At 30.2% G+C, this 23,052-nt stretch overlaps 2 protein-coding genes across 3 annotated transcripts in view; both read right to left on the bottom strand.

The window, feature by feature from the left end:
• Positions 1 to 23,052, bottom strand: part of LOC125861830 (uncharacterized protein C119.09c-like) — a 436,566-nt gene that overhangs the window by 151,642 nt on the left and 261,872 nt on the right. Inside the window, exon 1 of one of the 2 annotated variants that reach the window (XM_049541709.1) lies at positions 10,045 to 10,051. The exons of the other annotated variant lie outside the window; for it this stretch is intronic. The gene's annotated coding sequence lies outside the window, so the exon portion shown is untranslated. Of the gene's footprint in view, positions 1 to 10,044; positions 10,052 to 23,052 lie in introns of those variants that run through there. 2 annotated transcript variants of the gene reach the window in all.
• Positions 1,096 to 4,066, bottom strand: LOC125861824 (triacylglycerol lipase OBL1-like). Its single transcript, XM_049541703.1, has 4 exons — positions 3,724 to 4,066; positions 2,606 to 2,847; positions 2,487 to 2,520; positions 1,096 to 1,949 (listed from the first exon to the last, which is right to left on the bottom strand). Exons 1-4 carry the CDS (start codon positions 4,049 to 4,051, stop codon positions 1,096 to 1,098), a joined length of 1,458 nt encoding a protein of 485 aa, XP_049397660.1. The 5' UTR covers positions 4,052 to 4,066.

Here is a 23,052-nt window from a genome sequence, read left to right on the forward strand (position 1 = left end):
TCTCTCCCTTCTTTCACATGTTTGCGATATTCAGTTGCTCTGTCGTTGTAAAATGTATTGAAATTGTTGTTGTTTTGACATATCCTGTGAACAGAAGATCTGTAGTTTCTTTTACATAAACATAACGAGGTGCCACTTTTTTTTGTTCAGTAAGAATTGGATGCTTTTATGTATTTATATTAACTATCTTTATTCTTGTGCACATAGTATTTGTATATATTTTTGTGTGTTATTTTTATTAGTCTAAAGTTGTCACTAGTTGCTCATCAAATTTAACTAATGATGAATCACCAAATTATATAGAATTAGTTTCAGTGTTTTTTACGTTTACTAATAAGGTGTATTCTTTCTGTTTCAATAAGAATGCCCTTTTTTAAAGTAACTTTTTAATTTCAATTTTCAACATGATATATTTACGGTTACTACCTTGATAACATTTTACGTACATTTTGGGTTCATGTCAATTAGTGGCATTGGTTGGGGGATGACTGGCAGAACCAGATGTTCACGTCAAACCAATGAATGTAAAACACTTGCCTCTATCATGACTAGCTTTTAGATTGATGGTCTACTTATATTGACTTGGACAATCCTCCTCTCGTGACTAGCTTTTGGTGTTGAGTTAGGTCTATGTATCATATTTTTACATGCTATTAGAGTCGGGTTTATCCCTATTCAGGCTCTCGGCGCTCTAGTTGGGTCTACATGAAGTGGGGTACTAGAGTGGGTTAGAGTCCCACATTTATGAGTTAACTTTTGAAGATGAGTGAGGTCCACGTGTCATATCTTTACATCGTCTAGACAAAGAACAACTGATGCAATTCATTTTCACTATCAAACAAATCTAATAACAAGCAATCACTGAAACAACATTTATTCAATAGGTTCACAAGACAAACCAATCTACATACATTCAACAACAACAAAAACTTCTACATGTACTCTCATTGATACATTCACATCAACAACTCATAATAGTTCCAACACTTCTTACAATCACAACACCAAAATATGATCCATAAACTTTATTCAAGACACGAAAAAGCTCTGAGTTTATTTTTTGAGACGTAAATCACTTGATCAAGGCATTTCATTTCAATCTAGACTTTCCAAAACGATGACATCTGAACACTTCTTCCTTCCAAGTCTTACAGAGTTGACATAATTAACCGGGCTATGAGCAGAAATCCCTGGAAGAAACATCCCCACCATCCGAAAAACTATTGATTCCCAGCTCTCTTTGTACTCAGGTCCATATATGTAACACATAAAGAAGCTTCTGATAAACTCCCAAACAGCATTCAGATACATTGGTAACACGAATCGTAGCCCAAAAAAGTTCATGTTTGGTTCTTCACATACTTCCTGCTCAACGTATAAGCTGTTGTAGTACATACAAACACCAAAATGCTTATACAGAAATGTTTTATCATCATAAGGTAACCTCGGAACAAGATCATTGCTATAAACAACTCTGAAGTACTTAGGTTGACCATATGTGTATACACGCGATAATCTCTTCATGACATCTATTTCCTCATGTATAACAAGCATCGTTGGAAATAGTACAGCCAACGCTCCTCCTAAGCTATGTCCTGTAACGACAAACCATGCATTCTCGTGCTCCTTTAGTAAACTTTTGAGTTTGCTTCTAACAGTATAGTAAGCAGTCTTCCTCTCTGGATGAGCAATAGTTACATCAACATTTTTATCAAAAAGATGTTCATGAAACGTGGAAACGTTTACTCTGCTTCCTAATCCTAACGCTTCTAAGAATCCCATATGTAGTTTTCCTATTTTAGGAATTTCATACCACGAGTAGTCGAAATCAGTGATCCAATCATCAGCATCAAATGGATCAGTACCTCTGAAGCTGATCAAAATCAAGTTTGCATCTTTTGATTTATCGCATAGTATGAAAACTTGAGTTGAATTCTGTTTCTGGTAATCTGTTCTCAACAAACACAGATTTTCAAGAAAGAAAATGTTCATTCAATCAGAGAAGGCAAGGAGTTAAGAAAAATAGGAAACATAATCAAAGAAGAAATGGCCTTGAGGCAATTCCATTCATGATACAACAAGTGCATATTTTTCTAACGCTAAATTATGCCAGTTTTTTCAATTTCATATCTGAACTATTGAGAGTGTAAGTTTCTTACGTGAACTATCACCCCAATAGTACTATGCTATATATATACATGTGGAATAATATTTTATGGACAAACGCGGCTAAAAGCCTTTCTAGACAAACATTTGTTCTCGTCAACATCTAGGTGTGTTTTGTTAACCATTTGGTGATAGTTCAAGTACGAAACTCACTTTCTCAATAGTCCAGATACAAAACTCAATAAAGTAGGATAGTTTAATTTTGTTTTTGACCGTTTAACTCTACAACTTAGGAAATGACTTTTAATTAAGATTAATAGTCATGCTCTTTCACAATATATTACAAACTATCTAACATGAGTAAGTATATGAGTTCTTACCATTCCAGCAGTTGTAAAAATCCACAAAATGCATCTGTTTTACAAAAGATAAAATGTTACTTCTAGCAAATGATCAAGAAAATATTACTTATAAAGAAGCTGAAGTATAATATATATACCTTCCAGTGATGATTTACAACGTCCTTAACGACGTTTTCGTTCTGATAAGCCAACTTTGAAGACATCATACATAAATCCATGAGAGCTCTATCTCGTTGCTCATTTTTTTCGATGAAACTATCCGATTGAGCAATTTCCTTCGTTAATATTTCAGTGTTGTATAGTAAGTTAATTCTTCCATCTATATGGCCAATAATACTGATGAAATTTGCAGTTCCTCTTTGTGGTATCACCAGCTTTCCTGTTTATATGCAACATTTTTGTTTATAATCAGATAACTAAATTTATTACTCCTAGCTAGCTAGTTAACTCATAGAAGTCATGAGACATGTTTCCAGTTTTTCAAGCTAGTCGTGTTTTTCATTTACAGGTCTTTTAAGAAAATAGTAATTAGGAGGGTGTTTGACTATTTTATCCTTATTTATGTCTTACGATATGATCTTTCTTATTTAAATATTTAGAGCCTGTTTGGATTGATTTTTCATTTTTGGCTTTATTTTTAGCATTTTAAAAGTAAAATTAAATGCTTATAAGTATTTTTTTTAAACTTATAAAAACACTCCAAAAGTGCCTAGAAGTTATTTTAGCTTAAAAACACTTAAAATAAGTCAATCTAAACAGACTTCTAATATATTTGTGTGTCATAATTAAAGTGTTTGTAGTTTTTTTTTTAAAAAAATTGCTACTAACTACTAAGGATAAAATGGAAGAAAAAAATAATAGTAATATTTTTGTTTTGAACTTCAAAAACGTTAAGTTTTCTGAGACATATTTTTAGTAAGAACGATAAAATATTTTGAAAAAAAATGAAGAAGAAGAAATACATATTTAAAGCATAGTCGAAGGTAGGATATCAACTTTATAGGTTCTGAATTTTACAATAACGATTTTAAGTAATAATAAATAAGTTTTTTATTTGATATTTATACACATGTTTAATGAATTTAGTAACAAAAATACGCTATTTAAACAAAATCTATTGAGTTATTCGACCAAACTCATATACAGGCGACTAGCTCTGCCCCTGATTTAAAACCATAAATTTCAAAATTTTATTTTTCTAGTCAAATATCTTCACGTAAAATGAAACGAAAGAGTAGGGGAGTATTAGTATTACCATGCAAGATATTGTGGAATAAGCCAAGAAAGTTGCCATTAAGAGAGAAGAGGTTGATGAAAAACTCTAGGAAGTAGCCACTCCATTCCATTGGTTTCTTCAACACCTTTAATATTTTCCTCACTAAGATGGACACAAATATTACCCATCTATGATCATCCACTTCTTCTCCGGCACCACAATCACCACCACCATCGGCAACACAAGAATATTCGAGAAACTTAGCTTTGATCTCTCCTCGTAGGCCTCCGAGGAGGAGGCCTACGAGGTCCCGTGTTCCTCCATTTTCCGGTTTCACTATCAAGAAAGATTCATTACTTGTAGCCATGTTGATGTTCTCCTGAGCTAAGTGTATGTACGTAGAATATAGTTGATGATTTAATAAATTGCATTTGTTGTTAGGATGATAAAATGTGAATTTATAGCACTAATAAATGGGGAAAATTGATAAGTCAGCAGTAACGTGTAGTAAAAGTATTGTATTCACCAGTGAAGTGAAGGCAATAATAAATACAGAAGTTGACGTCAATAAGATAGGGATTATCAAAACACCAGTACAATATCGGAATATGATCGAACTTTTTCTGATTTTAAAATTGATTAGGTCCTCCATTGAAATTTGAGGTATGGGTGGTATGCCCACATACAAAATATTCGAAATTTTTTCTATGTCTGGTTAGTTAAAAAATTGTTTTTTTTTTTTTTTTCATTAATATCTTGTCTATGGTAAGGTCCATCTAGGAAAGGGTGAGTCAGATTGATCGAACATGGAGCTTCCTTGGTTGATTTGGTTAAGAAATAAACTATGATCTTGCCATTGGCAATAGCTTTTGATAATGATAATAAACGTTTAATTCTAACAAGTGCTATTAAAGTCAAGATTATGAATTCAATTCCCAAGAGCAACATGTTGCATGAGACAGATGTTGAGAGAAGAATTATTGAGTAATGTCAATATCGATTATCTACTTTATGGCAAGGCATTTGCTTGGTAGACTTCTACTATCCGTTATAATTTTTTACATGATTGATAATGATTTGTCTTAACATAGAAAAATAAATTCCTTAAATGATGAATATGATTTTCCTAATAAAACTAGGAAAACGATTTTCACAAATAACATTTTATATTAATTATCTCCTCCTTTCAATAGAGTCTGAAACAATTATTATTAGCCAAATCACATATAGCTCTTAAAGTTATTGTGCGATAATTTAGATACAATATTTTTTGTCTATTATTTCAGTTTATATGGCTTCTTTTTTTTACAATCATCTAGGTTTCGAAAAAGATTATATACAACTATATTTGGAATAATATCTTTTGCTAATATATAAAAATAATCACTCATTTTCTTAAAAATATTTACGCACCAAACATACCTTATAAGTACAAAAAAAATCTTAAAAAATGAGTACTTAATTTTAGTAAAACTATTCTTAGCGCCTCTTTCCTAAAAAATGGGTGAGAAAGTTACCTTTAGGTTGTTTCTTGAAAATAAATCACTTCTTAATTTGAGCATTACGTGGTCATTTCCTCTTCTTCTCTTTGACAAGAAAATTCATAGTGATTTTCAATTGTATCGTACAGTCGCTCGTCAAAATAATATATATATATATATATATAAATAATATGATATACATAAAATTTTACTTCCATCTTTGTGGAATAGAAGAGAAGATATTTTGTTTCTTTTTTTCCACCTTTTAATCCACAAAAATATCTTAATATTTGTGCATATTTTACTTTTTTTTTAACATTATTTATAAATAACATTACACTGAATATATTATTAAGATAATTATTAATCTACCTAAAAATTACATCAATTTCAGAAAAATCTACTAACATATTTTATAATTTACAATTGTAAAATTTAAATTTTGAATCGATTTCTAAATTTGACTTGTTTGCGTCATTTGGCTATGGTCCTCATAATTCACAAAGAATTACTCCCTCCGTCTCTTTTTAGTTGTCCACTTTAAAAATGGCACACAGATTAAGGCAACAATGATTAGCACAGTGAAGTTACAATTTTACCCTTATGACAACTTTTCACTTCAAAATTACAACCACTTATTTGAATTAAAGTGAAATAAATTGGAGGGAAACAACATACACTTTTACAATTTTCAAGAAGTGTAAATAAGGGTATAATAGGAAAAAATTTGTTGTCCTTTCTTGATTTGTCAAAATGGACAATTAAATAGGGACAACCAAAAAAGGAAATATGGACAAGTAAATAGGGACGGAGGGAGTAATATTGAGATATCCTAGGTAGGAGAGACAAGTGAGATAACGGCGCTAACAGGTGTGGACCATATGTTTATTGGAAAGGAATATTTTGGGATTTGGGCTAACAGTTTTATTAATTTTTCTGTCTCAAATTATTTATCATGTGTTTTTTTAAAAAATTTTTGTTATGAATTAGAATAAATTATTGATTATTTTGTTTCTATATATATATATATATATATCTCATATTTAAATATTATTCTATTGAGATATGTATACTATCTTTGTTCTAAAATAAGTGTCATCTTAATAAAAATGTCTATTACGAAATCAATAATATAATGTGTAATTTACTGAATTATTTATATTTAATAAATATCTCTTGAAAAATGAGATAATATTAAAAAGATGAAATATAAAGGTATATATAGTCGAAAAAATATAGAGACGGGTTTTTGTTTTAAATTTTTAAGGTGCCATTTATTTTGAAACGAATTATTTTACTAAAATAACATCTTATTTTGATACGAAGAAAGTAGTATTTAAGAATAACATTATTAAGGATAAAATGAGAAATAATAATTAATTTTTATCATAAACTTTTAAAATGATAAATAATTTAAAATGAAAAGAGTAACAATTAGGATGTCAAATTAACGGATTGAGTTAAATTTGAGAATGTCAAAATGAATCAACTAATTAACCGATTGAGATAAAATGAGCTTAAAACTTGGTCATAACCTAATCCTTTCCATTCTTAGGAAGTTTAGATTCAAAATTTATTTGGCTTACAATTTATTTGACCAAATAAAAATAATTTTCTTATATTATGCACATGTAAAGCATATCAATAGAAATGTTTTTTAAAAAATATTTAGAGAATTTTTTTCATGAGTCAATCTGGATTACATATCATCAACTCGATTTAAAAATAAGTTAAATTAAGCATATCAAAATAAGCTCAGTTAATAAAATAAGCGAATTGTTAACTCGTTCAAATCCAAATGAATTAGGTGTGTTATAGTATATGACCTAATTTTATCGCCCCTAGTATCAGATAAATTCATAAATGATCTTAAGATGGATTGGTCTTGATAATTTGTTCCTCAAAAGAAAAAGTCATACAAAAAATCCTTCATAAGGGGGTGAGTTTGATTTTTGGCCCCGCTTAACAATGTTGTTTTTTTTAAAAAAAGTAGCCCCTGCTTCAGAAAAATCTTTCTCATAAGCTAGACATTTAGAATATTTTAGACGATGAATCTGCTCATTTGCCAGAAGTTTTGCCTTATAGACAAAAGTTAAAATTTAGGTATATTGCTCATCGTTTATAAATTCTAAGTTTTACCCATAAGACATGCGCCCATGTCATTTCAAGATAGAACCTTCTCAACTGACCAAAAGCTTTGAGTTATAGATAAAATTAAAACTTAAGTATGTTATTTTTTGCCCATAAGACAGACGTTCAAGACATTTTAAAATAGTGAATCTGTTCAATTCACTATAACAAATATGTACATTAAAAGTGCTAAAAATATTACCGACATTAGTTAAATGTTATTAAATTCAATATCACTATAGATTTTAGGAACATTTACAAAGAGTGTTATTTGCCTCTAAAAAAACATACCAATTAAGTTATTGCCACTAAAAATAATTTCTTGTGTAGTGCTTCACCAGCTTAGTTATGTTCCCTATCAATATATAAATTCTAACTTTTACCCATAAGGTAGACACAAGGGTGGACCCACTCTTAGCCAAGGGGTGTCAAGCGACATCCCTTTGTTAGAAAATTGCATCGTATATATAGGTCAAATTTTTGTTTAATAAATATATAAATACTGACGCCTCTTAACACAAATTGAAAATTTAGTCTAGTGATTAACGATTGCAAATTCATTGAGGTCGTGTGTTTCTAATCTTAATAGCTTCATTATTATATTTTTTACTATAACTATTGACACTCCTTAATGACAATCTTGAATTTAAACTTAGGCAGAAACTAAAATTCAAGATGGCACACTTTATGACACTAACCCAAGAAGGAATGTTGGGTAGATATAGACCATTGCGTTACGCTACAAACAGGGAATAACGTGAAATAATTCCTCTATTTGTTTTGTTTGAATCTTTAGTCATACATTGGGAAGTGAAATTAGATGAGTAGATTATAGATAGAATATGCACTAAAAGAAAATAATTAATTCTGTTGAAATCATTTTTGGATTTTATGATTGAGACAAATTTTATTAAATATGTTATTGTATTTTGATAATTCAACAATTATGTAGAGGCGAATAAAGAACATCTTGACAAATTAGAGTATCTTAATTTTTTTTTTTTATATATATATATATATATATATTGAGCCTATCTATTGATTATTTAAGCACTTACACGAAAGAGAGGAAATAATTAATTAAATCGTTGTATATTTTTGTGCTCAAAATCAAATTTTAATGACATTATATTTGTATATTGAAACTATTACGATGAACATGTTTAGTGAGTGTATTTGCAAATTGACTATAATCTAACTTTGATGTCGAAAGAGCATGACAAGACACACATGAATTTTACGTGAAAAACTACACTAATTAAAGATGTAAAATTCACGACTACAATTCAATGAAATCGAATCTTGATCATGTTATATGGAAACCACAAAAATGCAAATATTTCATTTTTACTTTTTAGCAAATAAAGTCGAGAGTCGTAGATGAATGATGAATTTACATTCTTTTTAGCTACATTTCACTCATATTTGTGTATTTTTTTTTAGTAGATTCTAGCTTGATACCCCTTGTCTTCGCTCAATGAAAATTCTACCCAAATAAATTTCATCAAATTAAGTAAATTTTAGATGATTCTGCAATGAAAAATAAATGAACCAAGTAAATAAAAATAAGAAAATTCTGATATAATAAAATATTATAATTAAATAAAAGGGATAAGGGTCGGAAAAATACATTAACTTTGGTCAGATTTGATGTTGCAATACTAAACTTTCAAAAGGATCTATTACCTCCCTAGACTATTTAATACCATATTTTTTTACCCCCTGAACTATTTAATAATGTATTTTAAAGGTATATATGTGCCCACGTGGACACATTACTATTTATAAATTTGCATTATTTTTTATGTCCATGTGGGCAAATATATATATATATATATATATGTTTAAAATACGGTATTAAATAGTCTAGGGAGGTAATAAGTCCTCATGATAGTTTAGTATCGCAACAACAAATCCCACCAAAATTGAGATATTTTTCAGACCCTTATCCCTACATAAAAATACAAATAATCTACGTGCTTAAAATATTATAATTATATCTTACTGAGTAATTTGTGTCCATTTCCGATTACGAGTTTTGGAAGATACATCATACATGTTTTAAAAACTGTTTATTCTCTTTTTTTAATCAAGGATGTGAATAAAAGAATTCAACAAAATTATTTATCTTCCTCTTAAAATTTCACAATAATAAATAATTTTAAAAAATATCTTTATAATTTATTTTATTTTAATAATACTACTATAACATATTTAGTTAAAGGAAAATTTCATATATGACAAACTGATTTAATGAAATAACGCTCTATAGGTATAGTTTATATAATTATATTCTATGGGTATAGTTTAGTTTGCTATTAAGCGTTTATTTTGTATATAACCTTTTTTTTTTGGTTAAAAATTTATACAATATTTTTTAAGAAATAATTAGGACATGAGCGCTAAATACAGTAACAGAAAAATTACATAATCCCACGATTCAAGCTAAATGTTCAAAATCAAATATTTTTTCCAAAAATGAGTTCTATAACATTTTGTTTCGTCAGACGACTGAAGCACCCGTTAATCGATATTTTTGTATATTCAACGCAAGTTAATCGTTTCTTTCCAGGAAACTTCGTGTTTTGAAACGGCAAGAAAGTATACAATTGATTTGTACAATATATAATTGAAATTTTGAAAACCAAATAATTTTTATTTTGTTGATTAAGATGTTTCGCAAAAGTTTCTATTCGTTTATACAAGATTAGAGAAATCGTATATTAAGAATTCTATTCTATTTTTTTGTTCGAAAAAAGTTAAATGAATGATAAGATTTGTATATATGTATTGTATATGATTTGAATACAATTGTGTTCTTTAGTGCGAGTAATTTTTTTATAATTTTACCGTATATATAAGTTATACGATTTGTATATTGTTTAATTGAAAACATTGTATATGTAAGTAATCCTGTAAAATATTTATACCATGTATATGTGTTAGTAACTGTATAAAATTACTATGTCAAGGGTATATATGACACAAAGTTGTTCTTTCTGTATTTGATAATTTTTGGTGTAAACTAAATGTATATATAATTGTGTAAGGTTTGTATATTATTTAATTATACTACTGTATATATGTAGGTATTTTTATAATTTATTTGATATTATTGGAGCAGGGTCTAAAATGTCCTTCAAGTATTTGAATGGGTACAAAATTACACTCCATCCACCTATCGGCCCTAAAATGCCCCTGACGTCCACCTTTCTGCTCAAAAATACCCTCGATGTTAATCCTTTGACTCATATTTGCCATTATTTTTAATAGCTCCCACAAATTAAAATTATTAAATATTTATTTATTATATTGCTTAATGTGATTGGTCCAAATTTAAACCCTTCTCAAATAAATAATAAAAATGATATTTTAAAAAATAATATTTTCCTATAATTAATTTCATGATATCTTTCTATTGGCATATATTAAAACAACCCAAATTTATTATAACCTAACCCAACTCATAAATGGGGATCCAACTAAAATTCATACTTACCCCGGCTGATTGTCCATCTAAAAAAAATTATAATTTTCATTAATATAAAATTTTCTCTCGATTATCCAAATGTCTTGTTCATTTTCTCTTTTATTCCTTTTTTAATCTCTTATTCTTAATTAGGATATTCGGGACTCAACTTGAAATAAACTCACATAATTATATTCATTTAGTTAGTATTATTGTCATAATGGAAAGAGGGTGGGGATAAGAGAAATTATTATTTTTATTATTTTATTTTTAATTTTGTATACACACAAAAGAATACTATAATATTTGTACATATTTGCTTATTTAAGTCATATTTTATTGAACAAATTATTTATATATGAATGCGTCGTTATTTTCCTCTCTTTTTTTCTCTCTTGTTTATGACAAATTAAAAATAAATAAAATTGTGGACAAAATCCATTATAAAGTTGTGACTCTTACAAGCAAACATCTCAAAATAAAAGGTTGTATTGATTTCCTTTTGGCATAAATCAGAGGGAAATGATTTGATATATACTACTACTATATATTATTTTATTTATAGGGAATAAATTATGGGAATTGTAGTTCACATATTGATTCTCCAAATAAAATTTAGTTGGAAATAGAGCTAAAATGAATAAATAAATTAATACATACCCCAATCAATTCAAAACTTATTTGCTAACTACAAAAAGACAAAAATTGGGAATCAATTAAGCAAATTTAATCTAAAACTACAAGCAAACAAAAGAATATATTCTACCGTTTTACAATTAGGTGGGGCCCACTGTCAGACAATTGGATCCTCCAGCTATGACTATTTTGGATTCTCCTATTTATTTATTTATTTATTTATTTTTCATTCATTATTTTGAGTGATTAATAAGTTACACTAAATAGTTTTAATTAACATGATGTTCTGTGAGTATTATTTTGAGTGATTAATAAATTACTATTTAATGATTCAACTAATATCATATAGTCACTGTTTGTAGTACGTACACACTCTTTTTTAAAAAAAAAAAAAATCGCGAGGAAAAAATAATTTTACAGTGGCAAAATTAAATAGATTAAAAGTTAAAATTTATCAATTCAAAATATCCTTAATTCAAAAATGGCAGAGTGTGAATCTTGTCTTGATTTTAATCCAGATTCAACATGCATTGGTGAGACTTACCTCTTTGTCAAATACGACATAGTTCCAAAGACCAACAGGGATGTTGCTTTCAAAGCGAAGTTCGACAAGCTTGTTACGGACATGTCGATTGAGTCCCTCCATCTTCGTATCGAGCTCATGTGAGTTGAAAGATCAATTTTTTATTCTTAAACCACAAGTATTATTAATATCATGATTTACTGTGTAATATTGAATAAGGTGTTGCACGAGCTCAAAGACAGATACAGGAGGCAGAATTGAGATGGACTTCAATGAAGGCCCAGTAAGATTGATTTTTGGCCCATTTGAACTAAGACCATTTATCTGTAGCATGGGTTCTGATAAGTAAAATAAGTAACTTTTCTAAGAGATATCTATCCGTACAACTCATTTGATATATTAAATGAAATCATAATATACTTAGATAAATTATCCTTACCGAGCTAATGAAATGAGCCACGAACAAATGGCAAAGAGCTTTTAGACGGTACAGTACTATTGTGAAAGCCACAAGGATGGTTATCAATTTCTAGAGGTGTTTTCAATACTTATCTCAATTAATATGGGACCGGGGGTGAAAAAAAAATATTGTCTTAAAATAAAGGGACCATGGTGTACCTCTATAAAAGGAATGAAAACCCTTAAAACCCCCTTCATACCTTGTTTCCAAAAACCCTGAAAGATATTCGTCATCCAAAATGTCCAAGTGTGATTTTTGCTTAATTAGTTTATGATTATGTTAAGTAGCTAGCTTAGTTTTTGTTGGGTTATCGTTAAATAGTAATACAACTAATTAACTTGTAATGGTTTAATTGTTTTGTTAGGTATGCTTTCATTATCTCTAGATTGGTTCTACATCAGTTATGATCGTTTCCTTAACATCAAATTATTATATGATTAAGTGATTTTGTGTAGGAAAGAAATAGTACATCAAAATATTATATTGTATTCAGGTGTTGCATTATAAAGTTGTGACTCTTACAAGCAACCATCTCAAAATAAAAGGTTGTATTGTTTTGCTTGGCATAAATCAAAGGGAATGATTTGATATATACTACTACTATATATTATTTTATTTATAGGGAATAAATCATGGGAATTGTAGTTCACATATTGATTTTCTCCAAATAAAATTCAGTTGAAAATAGAGCTAAAATGAATAAATAAATACTCCAATCAATTCAAAACTTATTTGCTAACTATAAAATACAAAACTTGAGAATTAATTAAGCAAATTTAATCTAAAACTATAAACAAACAAAAGAAATACTCTACGGGTTTTACAATTAGGTGGGGCCCACTGTCAGACAGTTGGATCCTCCTGCTATGACTATTTTGGATTTATTTATTTATTTTTCATTCATTATTTTGAGTGATTAATAAGTTACACTAAATAGTTTTCAATTTTTCATTAACATGATGTTCTGTTAGTATTATTTTGAGTGATTAATAAATTACTATTTAATGATTCGATTAATATCATATGGACAGTGTATGTATTACGTACACACTCTTTTTCAAAAGAAAAATTCAAGTGAAAAAAATAATTTTACGGTGGCAAAATTAAATAGATTAAAAATTAAAATTTATCAATGTATTAAGTACTTCCTTTACTCATAAACTTGTCATGCTAATATCAATCCACTTTCATGGAGCTTACGATGAAATCACCACTCATTCAAAATCCTTGAGGTACACTTCACAACCTAAACACATTAATATGATTCCAAAAATCCACCACTATAATCTTCCTTATAGACAATGTTTTAACCCACACATCCGTAGTAATAACCAGTTGGTTTCTCAAATATAAATGCAACATAGAGTCTTATTATACTAGCATGTGGTACAACTTAATTATAACTCCTTAAGTAGTTAATATTTACACTTTACATCGACGTATCCGTTTTCATATACCACTAGTACCATATCGTGAAAGCCCATTAGATCCACCACTAGAACATATCATATCCCCTAGAAGATTGTACTCAAATAGCCCACACATTTTTGCCAGTTAAGTAACTAAAATACACTATCAAATTTGTTCGATCTTTCGTCCATAGCGATATGCATTCCTTCGTAGATCAGGTCGATTTCACAAGTAACACACTTTCTAACTCTAATCAAGTAAAAATCGATGCCATTATAGTAATTATATCATGACCTTCTTTGATATACACTTAATTTATAAAATCATAATAGCGATTTTAGCCTCAATTGGTCTAACATCATTCTCATCATTCGCTAGGAAATGATTTACTATGTAATATTCCCTTATTTTATTTATTTTTAATTTGTCACAAACAAGAGAGGAAAAAATGAGGAAAATAACGATGCATTCATATAGAAATAATTAGTTCAATAAAAGATGACTTAATTAAGCAAATATGAACAAAAATTATAGTATTCTTTTGTGTGTAGCCAAAATTAAAAATAAAAGAATAAAAATAATAAGTTATCTTATCCCACCCTCTTCCCATTATGACAATAATACTAATTAAAAGAATATAAATATATATGTGAGTTCATTTCAAGTTGAGTCCCGGATATCCTAATTAAGAATAAGAGATTAAAAAAGGAATAAAAGAGAAAATGAACAAGACATTTGTATAATCGAGAGAAAATTTTATATTAATGAAAATAATAATATTTTTAGATGGGCAATCAGCCGGGGTAAGTATGGATTTTAGTTGGATCCCCATTTATGAGTTGGGTTACGTTATAATAAATTGGGGGTGATTTAAAATATGCCAATAGGAAGATATCATGAAATTAATTATAGAAAAATATTATTTTTAAAATATCATTTCTATTATTTATTTGAGAAGGGGTTAAATTTGGACCAATCACATTAAGCAATATAATAAATAAATATTTAATAATTTTACTTTATGGGAGCTATTAAAAATAATGGCAAATATGAGTCAAAGGATTAACATCGAGGGTATTTTTGAGCAGAAAGGTGGACGTCAGAGGCATTTTAGGGCCGATAGGTGGATGAGGTGTAATTTTGTACTAATTCAAATACTTGAAGAACATTTTAGATCCTTCTCCGATAATGTTGTACTATATGTAGCTATAGCTAGCACCAACCATGTTACACTTGGTCTAGACAGGATGTGACGCAGTAATGGAAGTATAGTACATTACATACACCAAAGTGTCCCTTCATAGTTTATATTTAATCTATATATATAGTATAATTTTTTATAAAGTATGTTCGATGACTGACCATCTTTAGGTGTATGTAAATATGAATGACTGTGTTGTTAGATATGAATCTAAGATTAGGTTATGGATTCAAGTCTTAGAATTATAATTAACCCATTAGGGGGTCTTCATCCGAGAACGGGGGGGGGGGGGGGGGGGGGGGNGGGGGGGGGGAGAGTGGTCGAATGGTGAAAAGCGACAAACTACAAACTTGTTGAAGATAGGTTTTCTATGTAGGTTCAAATCATGTCTCTCTCACTTATGCTCTTCAATGATATTATCTTTTGATTGTACGAATTTCTTTTAGTGGTCTAAATCATCATATCTGTAAGATAGTGTATGTAACATTTCGCTAAGGAGTTCACTGTCTGGACGAACGAGTATAAGTATAGTTTCCTATTTTTGTCTTGACTGACTATTTTAAAATCAATTGTGATAGAGCTGCAAATACTTATTCCTATCAAAATGAAAAGTTGCAAGCGGAATTTGAAATAAACTCAACACTTTTTTACTCGAATTATACATTTTTGAGCAAAAATATTAAAGTTAAAATATGCATATATAATAAAAATCACATTTTTTCTGCATTCACTGACTCTAGATTTTGATAGTCGTCTTTGGTCGTGCATGTAGTCTTCGATTATGAATCAAAGGTCAATATAAATAAATAAATAGGAGAATCCAAAATAGTCATAGCTGGAGGATCCAACTGTCTGACAGTGGGCCCCACCTAATTGTAAAACCCGTAGAGTATTTCTTTTGTTTGTTTATAGTTTTAGATTAAATTTGCTTAATTGATTCCCAATTTTTGTCTTTTTGTTGTTAGCAAACAAGTTTTGAATTGATTGGAGTATGTACTTATTTATTCATTTTGGCTCTATTTTCAACTGAATTTTATTTGGATAATCAATATGTGAACTACAATTCCCATGATTTATTCCCTATAAATAAAATAATATATAGTAGTATACATCAAATCATTTCCCTTATTTAATCTAGTAATGTGTCGACTAATAAAATTATTACATATGCCAAGTAACAGAAGATTTTATGGCCAAACACACCAACGTCAAGCTTTTGTCTAGGCTTGAAATGCCGAAAGACTAAAATAACATAACTAACTAATTAGGTAGGAGTATAAAAAAGGTACGAAAGATTAGACCGACACCATCATGACATTCCATGAACTAATATATGGTAAAAAAACAAGAAATATTTTGTAAATATTATAATTGAATTAGATTATGTTATTAAGAGAACTAAAGGAGAGTCTTTTTAGTCGGTGAATGACTTTTATATACTCCCATAGTCCCTAATTATTTGTCCACTTTTTCTTTTTTAGTTGTTCCTAATTACTTGTCCATTTTGACAAATCAAGAAAGGACAATTATTTTTACATATTATATCCTCAATTATCAGGTAGATGCATTTTCTCATCTAATTAAGTTTATTTACAAAGTATCCTTGACATTTGTTCGTGGTTCATTTCATTGGCTCGTTAAGGATAATTTATCTAAATATATTATAATTTCATTTGATATATCAAATGAGTTGTACGGAGAGATATTGTTGCCGGAGGAAATTTGCAGTGTGAATTATGTCATGCTACAACCTTTTATTCGTATTACGTTTATTAACCTGTCAGTTTGTTGTTTCAAAATGCGTTTGCCAATATTATTATTGGTTTTGCTTGTTATTTCAAAACCGCGTGTTTGCCAATGTTAATGTTATTTCGTCCTATTTTAATTAAGGGAATTAAATAAAATTAGATATTGGAGAGTGCTTTTGTTAACCATTCAACTTAATTAATTAGGAGGTCATAACTTGAATTTAGATCACTGCTATAACCCAAGAATAATAAAAAAGTATTATGATGAAAATCCACTATAAAAAAAAAATAAAAAAATCTGTTTGCATTATCCGTTGGACATAGTACTATTTGAGATGAAAATATTCTCGTTGTTAGTACGTAGAAGAGAGAGAGAGACGGTTGAGATTTTTTTTTTTTAAAATCAAAATAGTCCTTACATTTTATCAACATTGTTTCCAAATAGTCCCTATAAACCCTTATATAAATCCTCATCATTTCATTGTTTCCAAGTATTCTCGCTCAAGCAAAATATCCTTAATTCAAAAATGGCAGTGTGTGAATTTTGTGTTGGTTTTAATCCAGATTCAACATGTGTTGCTGAGACTTGTGTCACGTTCCACCACATCACAGTGAAATTTTGTGTCCGAATAGGGGCGGAAGGGTCTAGTGTTGTGGAGAGGTTTCCAGAAGACTCTAGAACCCTTTAGATTATTCACGAAGGCTAGAGAATTCCCTAGAATTCTCTAGAATAACTTAGAAGGCAATGGAAGGTCCTAGATAGTTTCCAAGAAAGCCTTAGAATTCTCTAGAATGTGTAGAGAATTCTAGAAGAGGGACTAGATATTTTCTTGGAAAACTTTAGAATTTCCTAGAATTAGTAGAAGATTCTAGGGAGGGACTAAAGTTTAAATAGTTTAGAGACTTATAAAGTAAATATTAATTACATTTTAGTCCTAGGAGGTAGTATAAATAGAGGTGCCCCTCATTTGCAAGGCACCATCCAAGCAAACAACCAAGAAAGAAAGTGTAAAGCATTCTTCCAAGCAATATAAGCCTTCTTCCAAAATTCTCTAAGTCTTCCTTTTCATTCTCTTAGCGATCTTGGTTTCGAAGGGCTTACTTGAGCTTACAAGATCGTGAAAGATTCGTGAGTAAGTTGTCAAGTGCCGCACGGAGCTTTAGTAAAACTCTAAGTCCGTGACACTTGCCTCTTTGTCAAATACGGCATAGTTCAAAAGATCAACGATGATGTTGCTTTCAAAGCGAAGTTCGAGGAGCTTGTTACGGCGTCGTCGTCGATTGAGTCCGTCCATGTTCGTATGGAGCTCTTGTGAGTTGAAAGATGAAATTTTATTGTTTTAAGTTAAAAATCTGAAAATATGCATGGATATGTTGTTGTTTCACTATTTTTACAGATGACATTTTTATTGTTTAAGTTTGTTGTTTTAAGTTAAAAAATCATATTTTTATGGAGATATGTTGTTGTTTCCAGTTAGTTTTAGTGTTAAAGATGAAATTTTTGTTATTAGTAGCTAGCTTATTTAGTTTCATGTTGTTTAAAGTTAAAAATCATATTTTTATGGAGATATGTTGTTGTTTCCAGTTAGTTTTAGTGTTAAAGATGACATTTTTGTTATTAGTAGCTAGCTTATTTAGTTTCATGTTGTTTTAAGTTAAAAATCATATTTTGATGGATATGTTGTTGTTTCCCGTTAGTTTTACAGTTAAAGATGAAATTTTTATTGTTTAAGTTTGTTGTTTTAAGTTAAAAATCATATTCTTATGAATGTGTTGTTGTTTCCTGTTAGTTAAAGATGACATTTTTGTTATTATATAGTAGCTTAATTTGTTGTATTAATTTAAAAATCATATTTTTATGGATATATGTTGTTGTGAATCTACTCAAAATATGATAGTAGTATTTAATTTGTTATTGATGCTGGACGCTGGTAGTAATATTATATTGTTTGGGTTCGATCGGTCCCTTTCTGCTTCTTTTTCTGGTACGGTATATCATGTTCCGATAACTCGATCGGTGGAGCCTTTAATTTAATTACTGTTTGATTCAAATTATACATACTAGCAGTTAATTATGTAGTTTTACACCAATTTTTATTTTCAGCGAGCGGTTGCTGTTGGTGAAATCGCTGCCGCTGCTCATGCTGACGCTGCCGTTGCCGCTGCCGCCAATGGGACGTGTTGGGATGCCGTCCAGGCTTTCTTTGGCCCTGTTATTGAATATTTTTGGACCTGCTTTCTAGGTTGCTGCTTATCAACTTAATTTAGAAAATTAATTAGGAAAAGGAAATTAGCAGGATTGCATGCATCAAGTAGTTGGATAATTATGTTTTGCAATTGCTTTTTAATTTGAATGCTTATGTTATGTTGTTTTATCGGATAATTTGGTTGTGTTTTATATATGTTTCTCGTCTCTCAAATATTTTTATTGTGTTTAATTTGTCGAATAACAAGTAACTAACTTGCTCATATTTTTAGTATAGCTTCAAAGAATTAAAATGGAACTATAATGCTCCTACCCGATCCTTGCTGCATTGCCAGCAATTAATTGCAACGACAAAGTTTTCAGAGAGGTTCTTTGGAGGTTAGGGGTGTACCCGTAGCGCACACTAGGTTGATCAAGGACATATACAATGACGCAAATTAAAGACTCGAGTGAGGATGGCGGGGGGAGATTTTGAGCAATATGCTTCACTCCATGCATATTAATACTCTATAATGCATTATGAGTTTTAATTTAAAAACAGGTACATAAGTGATTATTTTAATTGTCACATAGACATGCATGCATTTTGTATAATTTTTATAGAAAATAAATAGTACTCTCTTCGTCTCATTTTATGTGGCACTTTTCGAATTTCGAGATTCAAACAAGTCAAATTTTGACCGTAAATTTTTCATAGATCTTTTAAACATTTTGAATTATCAATTGTTGTGACTTATAGTACTTTTTACGTAGTTTACAAATATATATATTTCATGTCAAAAAAATTAAAAATTTCATGCACAAATTCCCAATCAAACTTAAATTGTATGACTCTCAAAAAACGAAAAGTACCACTCAAATTGGGATAGAGGGAGTATTTTTTTTTTTATGGCAATAGTCGGACTAGCCTAGACGCATTGATTAGTCCACCGGATCACCTAGCTAGCATAATATTTTGGCTCACCTTTCAATCGCAAAATCCAAAATTCAACTTTATGAATCAAATAACATTTAAATTCTGTTCATTTATTAATTAATTAATAAGCTACTCAAAATGAAATGATTGACCAATAGACCACATTTTATCCTTATTATTATCCTACTAGGTGCGGTGCTTGAATATGATTTTTCGATTGAAGATCCATGCATGGGTATCTCCTCATGGTCTATTTTTAATTTATTTCTTATTATAACTACGATCCAATTTTCATTTAGAACCATATTCCAGTCATTAAGTGTAGGATCGCTTAACAATTAATTATTACTTTGATAAATTATTAAATTCAGTGCAGTCTTAATTAATTAATCTTTGGTGTAGATCATTTAGAAATAACACGTACGTATGAGTGTCAATTAATGTTTTCTCCTAGTAACTTTTTTTTTTCTAATCTAACAAATATTCCATAATTTTGTCGAGACCATATATTTTTAGCGTGTTAGATCAAGTAGGGCGAGTCAATATAATGATTTATTTTTTTTTTGAAAAATTGGCTTAAAATAAAAAATTTCATATCAATAGAATTAAATAGAAGTATCACCTAAAATAGTAATTGTCGATCTTTGTAAGTGAAATATCAATAATTGAGAGACTCTATAGTTTCTGAATATAGTATGGGTGGACGTGTGATTCTTTCAAATTTAAATTTTTCAATAGTGTGTACTAAATACCGAACCAAATTACTTCGGTTCGATTTGGTTCAATTCGATTCTTTGGTATTTATGAAGAGCGTCAACAATAAATAAACTTTGCGAAAATGAATTAGAAAAGAATGTCCAACTATGTGTCCCAACGAAAAGACAACTGGTGTAGGCTTGTTTGATTTTAAATTAATACAGAAAAATAAAAAATATTGTTATTATTTTTTTTATTTTTTCTTTTTAACCAAGAAAACCAATCACTCTGGTGTTGGGGGATTTGGTAGTGATAGGATAAAGACTTAGGTGTTGTAGTTCACTTTGGTTAGAATACTCATGGTACGTAGTTATCATAGATATCCTAAATAGATTCAAATTTTGGTTTTTGGTTCACTAAAATATCAAAACCTTAAAATCGAGAATTAAATTGAACATCAAAGTTTTTTTAAAAATAGAATCAAAATCAAACATAAGCTAATATTAAAGTAATTTTGGAGAGAGAAAACTTTTCAAAACATAATCGAAATCAAACTTATGCTACTCTTCCCAAGCACTTATTTTCTCCTAAAAGTTGTTGAGATTAATTAGGCCCCAACTAATTATATGTAATTGACGTATGTAGATTAGTTAAAGTGACGGTTGTAGAAAGTTTGTTACAATTAGTTAGATGATTAGCTGTCACATGGTGGAGATTTTTTCCATCTTTTCATACACGTGTATAAATACAGGAAGAATGAAGAATGGAAATTCAGTTTTTCTTTTCCCAAATTGTGATCTCGTCCATCTTCTTCATGCTTCTGTATCATCCTCAATTGTTAGCATAAGCTCCATTAATGGAGTTCTCAACTGCTCAATTACAACTTTGACATGGTATCAGAGCAATATGTGCTCTTCTCTTCTTCAAATTCCGCTGCATTTGTTCTTCCTCTGTTTAATTCACATTCCAATTCTCATCTGGAATCCTCGTTGCAATCTGCTCTCGATTGCAATTCTCATTTTAGTTTCGACTTTGATTGCAATTTTCCTATCAAGTTTCCTTCAAAATCATGGCTCCAACCAATGAAACAAATCCAAATCCCATGAATTCGAATCCTGCACCACCAACCATCAATTTCAGTGATCCTTTGTACATGCATCCATTGGAGAATGCCGGATCTTCAATTACTCCAGTTTCTTTTGATGGAACAGGATACAGATCCTGGAGGCGTGGTGTCCTTCGAGCCCTTTCTGTGAAAAATAAGATCGGCTTCATCAATGGAAAAGCTCAGAAACCAGATCCAAGTTCGCCTACATTTACCCAGTGGGAACGTTGCGATGACATGTTCACGTCGTGGATTCTCAATTCACTGTCAAAGGATTTAGCTGACAGCTTGCAATACGTCAACAACGCGAAGGAATTATGGGACGAGTTAGCCGATCATTACGATCAAACTAATGGTGCGAAACTGTTTCAGCTCCAACAGGAGATCAATGACCTCGCACAGGGAAATCTGGATATCACAGAGTATTATACCAGACTTTGTCGACTTTGGGAGGAGCTCTCTACTTTGGACGCCAACACTCAATGTACATGTCTGTGCAATTGTGGTGGTAAAATAAAAATGCATAAGGCAGAGCAGGATCGCTGACTGATTCAATTCTTAATGGGACTAATCGAGGTGTACACTGTGATGCGAGGTAGTATCCTAATGATGAACCCGTTGCCGACCATGCCACAAGCGTTTTCCATTCTAGTTCAAGAGGAGAAACAACGAGAGGTCAAGCTCTCTACTCGCATGTCTTTGGCCTCTACTTCTCTTAACGCTTCCACATTTCTTGGTGTTGTTTCTGGGAGTAATAGTTTCAAAACGAACTATTCCCAAAATAAGCACACAAATGGAAACAATGCTTATAGAGGTCCTACAAACCATTTTCAGAACTGTAACAGGAACAACACCCATCCTTTTCCAGATATCAACAGAGCTAACTTGTTTTGCGACTATTGTAAGAAGACTGGACACACAGAAGCTAAGTGCTACAAACTACATGACTTTCCCCCAAATTTCAAGTTTACTAAGAGTAGGCACTCCGGATCAGCAACTAATGTTCACTCTACCTATGACGACCCTAGCCAGGGAGCTTAAGGTTTGACTCAAGTTTAATATGATCATTTGGTGAAATTGCTCGAAAATACTCAGATACAGGAAACAGGTGGGAGCACAAAGGAGTCTGCGGACAACATCATGAGTGGAGCTGTGAACTTTGCAGGTATCATGGCTTGTCACTCTTCTATTACTGAAATTAGTGATCTCTCATGTAATTGTTTCAAGCTTACTGCTTAATCCTGGATTATAGACTCTGGAGCCTTACACCATATGACTTTTAATAAAACATTACTCACCAATATCAGACCTTTACTTTACCCCTTCCTAATCACATTACCTAATGGCTATAGAGTTAGAGTGACAGAAATTGGGAATGTACATTTAA

This window comes from Solanum stenotomum, chromosome 4, assembly GCF_019186545.1.
Source record: "Solanum stenotomum isolate F172 chromosome 4, ASM1918654v1, whole genome shotgun sequence".
NCBI classification, from domain to species: domain Eukaryota; kingdom Viridiplantae; phylum Streptophyta; class Magnoliopsida; order Solanales; family Solanaceae; genus Solanum; species Solanum stenotomum.

What these genes read in the sequence shown, in the direction of transcription:
- LOC125861824 (XM_049541703.1), bottom strand. Translation starts at nt 4,051, where the DNA reads ATGGCTACAAGTAATGAATCTTTCTTGATAGTGAAACCGGAAAATGGA. An exon ending in ATTCCACAATATCTTGCATG is followed by an intron (nt 2,848 to 3,723) that starts GTAATACTAATA and finishes GCATATAAACAG; the next exon opens with GAAAGCTGGTGATACCACAA. An exon ending in TTGTAAATCATCACTGGAAG is followed by an intron (nt 2,521 to 2,605) that starts GTATATATATTA and finishes TTTGTAAAACAG; the next exon opens with ATGCATTTTGTGGATTTTTA.